Source organism: Planococcus citri, chromosome 3 (genome assembly GCF_950023065.1).
Source record: "Planococcus citri chromosome 3, ihPlaCitr1.1, whole genome shotgun sequence".
Classification (NCBI taxonomy): domain Eukaryota; kingdom Metazoa; phylum Arthropoda; class Insecta; order Hemiptera; family Pseudococcidae; genus Planococcus; species Planococcus citri.
The window spans coordinates 4,498,329-4,506,578 of NC_088679.1; the positions used below are offsets into that span (position 1 = coordinate 4,498,329).

The 8,250-nt window shown below is 35.9% G+C and overlaps 1 protein-coding gene across 1 annotated transcript; it reads right to left on the reverse strand.

Annotated features, from left to right (window-relative positions):
- Positions 1 to 251: 251 nt before the first annotated feature.
- On the reverse strand, positions 252 to 4,232 carry LOC135838973 (uncharacterized protein K02A2.6-like). Its single transcript, XM_065354812.1, has one exon. The coding sequence runs from the start codon at positions 4,230 to 4,232 to the stop codon at positions 252 to 254; it is 3,981 nt and encodes a 1,326-aa protein (XP_065210884.1).
- Between the last annotated feature and the right edge of the window lie 4,018 nt (positions 4,233 to 8,250).

Here is an 8,250-nt window from a genome sequence, read left to right on the forward strand (position 1 = left end):
GACCTAAATTTTGCTGGCCACAGAAATCCAGAGACACAGAATGATATATTATTCGTTATTAATTCGAAATAATTCATTACATTTTTCCATATTTTATTCAACATATATTACACACAATATTCACATCGATAATTATATACAAAAGTACAGATAGCGCTAGAATTACGAGTTCGCGCTAGGAATGATAATAATTGATAATCTATTTATCGGAACGCAAATCGTAACAATACGCAATACCACAATCCTCCTCCCTATGGAGAAAATCGAATTGGTTTTCTTTTTTCACGTTTTGACCTACGAGGTCCTAAATTCGGTGAAATTTTAGGAGAATCATTAAGCGAAACATTAGGCGAAACATGCCTCGCATTTGGTGAAACGCTAGGCGAACCATGCCCCACATTTTCTTCGGTTTGAAAATCCCGAACCACGGGCTGATCTTCATTTTCGTTCAATACTTGAAACTCGAAATTCGTTTCGTCTCGACAATTCGGAATCGAAGAACTCGCTTTTCTGATCTGGTTCACATGCCTTTTGTGGACTTGATTGTTAAATCGAATATAATAAATTACATCTCCAGCTTTCTTTTGAATTTTACCAGTAGACCATTTTTGAGAACCGGAGTACAAACGGAAATGCACTAAATCGCCAATATCGAATTTTCGTTTCACATTCGAAGGTAACTTGGTATCGCTCTTTTTGACAGGCAACACTAAAGAAATTCTTGAACGTATTTTTCGCCCAAATAATAATTCGGCAGGTGACTTCCCTGTCACTACATTAGGAGCACGCCGATAAGATAACAATACACGATTTAGGCGTTCCTGAAACGAACCGATTTTATCTGTTTTCAAACCAGATTTGATAATCTGCACAAATCGTTCGGCTTGGCCGTTGCTTATCGGACAATACGGAGCTGATGTTCGATGCTCTATTCCGTTGGTCTTGAAAAATGAAGAAAATTCATCCGACACAAATTGCGGAGCGTTATCTGAGACGCAAACCAAAGGAAAACCAAGACGAGAAAAACATTCGTCTAAGCACTCTAACAGCTTTGAGGCAGACATCGAATTTAACTGGTAAACTTCAACCCATTTCGAAAATGAATCCACGATAATGAGCATTTGCTTGCTCTCGAATTGAGCACAGTCAAAATGAACTCTTTGCCACGGTTCTTCGGTAGGTAACCATGGATGTGGCTTGACTCGATCCGGATCTTTGGCATTTACAGCACATTCAGTACAGGCAGAAATTTCCTTCTGAATATCACTATCGATTCCAGGCCAATATACAAAACATCGAGCTAATTGTCTACATTTGACAATGCCCAAATGGCCAACGTGCAGTTCTTTGAGAATTCGAGAACGGAGGGAGGGAGGAATATAGACACGTTCTCCTCTGAAAATACAACCATCCTGTAACGAATACTCCTGCAACTCTTGCGATTTTCTTCTAATCGGATCGATACCTTGAAGTTGGAGATATAACGACAAAACCGAATCATCGTTTAAAATTTCGTCTGCAATTTCCTTCGCAGTCACAGGTAAGGTTTGAAGTTGAACGCGGTGAATTTGCGTTGGCATATCGATTTGATTAGGATTGCCCTTCGTTACTGGAAACCTTGATGCAAAATCTGCATTCGCATGATACTTCGAATTACGGTATTTAATTTCATAATCGAATCCTTGTAAAAATAACGCATAATGCAGAAGACGTGTTGCACTTAGCGAAGGTTTGCTTGCTGTTGACGCAAAAATTGACTGCAATGGCTGACAATCCGTTTGTAATTCGAACTTTCTACCATAAACGTAGTTAAAAAACTTCTTAACGCCCCAATAAATTCCAAGACTTTCTTTGTCGATTTGACTGTAACGACACTCGGTAGGGGTTAACGAACGCGAAGCAAACGCAATTGGACGTTCGTTGCCATTTCCATCGATATGGCTAAGTACAGCTCCCAAGGCGTAAGGCGATGCATCGGTAGCCAAAATCAGCTTCTTATTTGGGTCAAAATGATGAAGTACTCGTTCCGAAGCAATTTCTTCTTTAATTTTACGAAAGGAATTTTCGCATTCATCAGACCACACGAAACGAGCATTTTTACGTTGAAGTAAGTTGAGAGGATGCATGATATCACTCAAATTTGGCACGAACCTGGCATAATAACCGCATAAGCCAGTAAAAGCTTTCAATTGGTCCGCATTTTCAGGTCTCTTGGCTTTAATTATCGCATCAACCTTTTCAGTAGTTTTGTGCAAACCGTTTTTATCAACACTGTAACCGAGGTAATCCAATTTGTCAGTCAAAAGTACACATTTATCTTTGTGTAAACGGAGATTGTTCTTTCGGCATGCGATAAGGAATTCTTCAATTCTTCGCAAATGTTCTTCTGGTGAAGATGAAGAAATTTTCACGTCATCGTAAAACGCAGCGCATCCCTGGATCAATTTTGTCATATCATCGATAAACGATTGCCACTCCGTCGCAGACATTTGCAAACCTTGAGCCATTCGGTTTACATGGAAAAGACCCTTCGGTGTGTTGACAGTTGCAATTTCTGATGCACTTTTCGAAAACTTTTTGTGCATGTACGCATCACGAATATCGTATTTCGTGAAATAACAACAACCACTGAAACCAACCAACACTTCTTCAATATTCGGTATTGGGTAATTTTTTGGCACAATGTGACGGTTGACTGTAATACTGTAGTCACCGACTAAACGAATCGCACCGTTACTTTTCTTTACCGGAACAATTGGTGTGGCCCATTTTGATGAAGTGGTGGGGGTATAAATTCCATTGGCCACTAGTCGATCAATTTCATCGTTAACCGCTTTCTGTAACGCAAAGGGCACTTGACGAGCTCGACAAAAAACAGGAACAGCGTCTGGTTGCAAATGTATATCCACTTCTGAATTTGGAATACAACCGATTTCTTCAACGAACAAATCTGCAAACCGTTCATGTAACGCTTCGATTTTCCGCAACAATTCGTTTTGGTCGTTCAATTTGGTTTGATAAATTTTTGCAGTTGAATTAACGTGTTCACGAACATCGATATTGAACGGCAGTAACCAATCACGACCAAGAAGCGTAGAATAATCGCCATCCACAATACGAAGTCGAAGATTCAATACACGACTTTTATAACGCACTTTAACAGGTACAATTCCAAAAAGCTCGATAGAACTATGATCGTATGATTCGAATACACGATGCGCACGTTGAATTTTATTTTTCAAACCTAATTTCGTACATTCGGCAAGCGACATAAACGTAAAATCGGAACCACAATCCGCTTCAAATTTGACAGATTTATCATTCACGGCGAGCACAATAAAAATTTTATCAGGTGGTAATTCTGAATCATTATTTTTCGCACTCGAAACCGAAACTGCGGACACTTTTCCGATATCAACAACCGATTCTAACGAATGCTTTGTATTTACAACTTTGACCGATGAATTCTTTTTACGGAAAGCCACTGCTCGAATTTCATCGTGATTTTTTCCGCAAACTGTGGCTAAATGACCAACCTCCTTACAGGAATTACAGGTACTATTTATAAAACGACATTCAGGTGCACGGTGATTTTTTCTTGCACAACGATAGCAAACATCAACTGAATTTTGATCTGGTTTAGCTGACGGTGCAACAGGAACTTTTGATGGAGGTCTTCTCTTTTTCGAAGCAGGAAAATAATTTTTCTTTACTCGTTCGTTTACTTTATTTACATTCGGTTCAGTTTTAACATTAGGCGCAGCTGTATAACTTGAACTTGAATTTTCGCCAACATGAACCTCATTGTAACTTTTATTAGCCAATTCGAAATTGGTAATTATTTCGACAGCTTTTTTGAACGTGAGATTTGGAGTATTAAATAACTGCTTCTGAACTCGACCATCGTATACACCGAATATAATTTGACTTCGAATTTCTTCTTCCATTCGATCACCGAAATTGCAATTCACTGATAATTCGTTCAAAGCAGCATGAAATGTAGCGAATTTTTCGTTTTCTAACTGCTTTCGTTTTCTGAATTTATAACGACATACGTCTTGCAACGGTTTAGGATCGAAATACTCTTCCAATAATTTTATACACTCGTCGAAAGTTAATTCTTTTGGGCGCTTTGGACAAGCAAGCCGCCTCAAAATCGCAAATGTTTCGGATCCAATACTAGCGATGAAAAATTTCACTTTATTATTACCGGTTATACCACAGAAGTCCATGTACGACGTAATTCGTTCGGCATACGACTCAAAATCTTCAGCTTTCGAATCAAAATTTTCAAAAACACTTGCTGAATTAGTCGCCATTTGCACTTATAAAAAATTACGATAACAGGAAAACGAATATACACTGCACGAATGCACAATTGCACTAAAAAGTCATTTCTCGAATACAATGTAACGCTAAAAATAAACGTTGGATACTTTTAATTTCCATAATCCTCGTCGCCACTGATATATTATTCGTTATTAATTCGAAATAATTCATTACATTTTTCCATATTTTATTCAACATATATTACACACAATATTCACATCGATAATTATATACAAAAGTACAGATAGCGCTAGAATTACGAGTTCGCGCTAGGAATGATAATAATTGATAATCTATTTATCGGAACGCAAATCGTAACAATACGCAATACCACACAGAATGGATACAGAATTACACAAGCAATTCTTCATGAAAAATTTTTTTGCCTTCGAGGGCCGTGAAATTGTGGACAGATCGGTCTAAAAAATACCAAATTTTATCACAGAAGTATATACTTATGAAATTTCAACTTATATGTATGCACTAGAAAAAAAATCATAATCTCCCCCCCCCCGCCGACTGGAAAAACCAAGTTTCATTGTGGCCAATTGGCTCGAATAAACTACATATTTAGTCAAAAATGCCAAACTTTCAACTTTTAAGATCTGAGATCCACTCCACAGCTTCTCAATACTTTCAATTTTTCTCAATTTTTCAAATTTCATTTTGGATTCAGCACTATTCTTAAATATTGATATTCAGGTATCGATTCAGTTTCAGTTTCCAGTTTTTAGCATCAGTACCTATCAGGTTTTAACCAGTTTCAGTTTTAGTTCCAATTATTTTCCCATCAAATTCGTAATATTTTGGTAATGTTGAAAAAAATTAACTGCTTGAATTTCAGTTTTGCTTTTTTCAGTTTCAGTTTTCCATCACTGTGAAAAATTAAAAAAAATTGAGAAAATTCCGATCGGAACCCCTCAACTTGAACAAAAAATTGCTTCAAATACAATAGATAATTAATCAATTAATTCAAAACCTTTCTCTCTTTCAAAGGTGAAAAAGTTATATTTTTGACAGTGATGGAAAACTGAAACTGAAACTGAAACTGAAACTGAAACTGAAACTAAAACTAAAACTAAAACAGAAATGAGTTGAACAAACTGAAAATTGAAAATAACCTAAAACAGCAATGATTTTTTCCAATAAGTTTTCTCATTTTCAAAATAGTACGAATTTGATGGAAAAATAAGTGGAACTTAAATGATGAAACTGAGACTAAAACCAGAAGTTGAACTAAAATCATCAAAAATAAAACTTGAAACCGAAAAAAGTAAAACTGAAACTGAAATGTAAAAGTTTTTCCATTCGTTAATTGTTGAGTAAAAGTTCTGAAGTTCTGTCAAAAATAAAAGATTACCTTCCTTTGAAAATTCCATAATTATACATTGTAAGTAGGTAATCAAAGCTGGTCACATTGTATTGCTGATCGATAAAACGTGGACAACTTTCAGAAGCTCAATTTACCAAGAAGATTTGTTATTAACTAGCGTCGAATTATTAGCGTCCATTTCGCAGAAATCGTGGATCTTCCAATGATCAAAATGCCACAGCTTCGTGATTCGCTTAAAAAAATCCAAAGCTCGTTATTTGTGATCTCAATACCTATTTTGTGGAATTGAAGCCAATAAAATTTCACCACTGGACTGCTAGATAAATTTTGAATCGACTGGGAGAATTCGCAACATGACTAAAGTACACACTACACACCCTTGGTTTGAACTTAGGTATTATATAATTTCCTAACTAATTGTTGTTTCCCATATGAAATGGTCAACGCTGTTGACTCAACATCCCAAAATTCACGCGCATCTAGAGCCTGTCGGGCTACAAATCATTTTGTAATTTTGACGATAATTTTTTGCGATAAGTTTGTGATAATCAAATGCTGAAGAGCGAAACAACATCAAAAAGCTTGCTGAAATCATACAAAAATAAACAAAAAACAGATACGAATTCACCAACATTCCAGGAAACAATACTCTTATACTTCCCAAGACATTCATGAAAAACTCCATAGTAAACAATATGGTGGGTCGAAAATGACTGAATCAAGTTCTGCTATCATTTCGGGAAAATTACCTCTTTGAGAGGCGTATTAAAATGAAAAAAAGGATCATTCCGACACATTACAATCTTCCATTCGCTCAAAAACTGGGAAAAACTGTTTCAAATAAAATGTACCTATTTAAAGCTTCATTTTTCTTCATTCAGAACAAGCTAATGACTTTTTTGGAAGCAAATCATCATTTCAGAATTTTTTTAGTTTTAAGTAGAAACGATTTGTACACAATCAAAAAAAAAACACACAATCAGAATTCTGATTAAAATCAACGTTAAAATTAACTTCGAGCAGAAGACTTTACTAAAAAAAATTGAGATTCTTAAACGTACAGGAAACTGAGCCAGAGGTTCTCAAGGTGGAATCATTGGGGGGGGGGGCACGATTCAACAATCCATTTCGCGTACCCCAGTCAACAGGTAAAAAAAGTGTGATTTCAGTTTCTAAGCCTTCGGAGTTCGGCAATCCATCGACTCCGAAATTCGATACTAAAAGTACCCAACAAAATCCGATTAAAAACTGAAAGGGTAACAAAATTTAATTGATTTTCTGATTACTAGTATAGGGCCTTCCAAAATAGTCGCGATTCGGCCGAAAATCTCGTAATTTAATTCAAGTCTCAAGGGGAAGAGCAATGTATTTGTAGGTTAGAATGGATATCCCAAAAATAAAATCAACAAGAAACCTTCACAATGAGTTTAAAACCACTAAGAAAACATTTTAGCTCCAAAAGTTCCGCACGAGGAGAAAAATGGGCTCTCTAAAAGAGAACATTTCCGCAAAAATCATGGTTTTTCACTCCTGTCGCTACCAGCAACTTATTTATTCGTGTTTTGAAAATTTTTCTTCCAGAATATTTCGCATTAATCATGTCAAAACATCGAGAGGAGTAATTTCCGCAACTCGGGAAATATTTTTGGACGGAGTAGAGCCAATTTTTGGATCATTACTGTCAATTTCAAAAAACCGAGAAAAATAGCCAACAACTTATAAAAATTTTTCAATTTTTTAAAACTTTCAATAATTACCTACTAAAAAATCGGCACCATTGCGTTCTAAAATATTTCACCAGTTTCAGGAATGATAATTTTATGTATTTTCGAATTTCGATGTTTTGGTCTAATCAACGCGAAATATTGGAGTGGAGCAAAATTTTCAAAACACAAATTTGTCCTAAGATAAGCGATTTACAAATTTTCAACTGCTCAGAAGAACCCTAAAAGTACCAAAACAAGTTGAGTAAAGGCAGGATTGAAAAAACCACGATTTTTTTAAAAATTCTCCCTCTTTGAGAACCCATTTCTCTCCTCCTGGCGCACCTCCGGAGCTGAACTGTTTACTGAGTAACTTTCAACTCGAAGTGAAGGTGTCTGCTCAATTTGGTCAAAATCTGCTGACTTTTTTTTAGGCGATTCGCCCTCATGTAGGTATTTCAGAGATGCTGTATCATCACTTTTTGATGATGTTAAGTGATTTTGATTTCATAGACCTTTTTAAGCGTTTTTACATGGGTAGTTTTTAACACGTTTTCAACACTTTTTCTAGCACTTTTGGCGAATTTCACCAAAATTTCATTAATTTGAAGTAAATTCACTGATTTAAAATTTCAATCGTGCAATTTTTTTGGGCAAATTTTACAGGTTTTCAACATTTTTAAACTGCAATTTTGGAAAATTTATCCAATACTTCATTACTTTCTGGCAGTTTTTATGAATTTTGAATTTCCGTGATTTTCTTTTTGATGCAAAACTATTTTTTTTTCAGTTATTCCCAGTGTTGAAAACTGTTTGAATTTGAATCGGTTGTGATGCTGATGGTTCTTAGAACCTTTGAAAATGAGTGGTTCCCGGTTTCGGTTC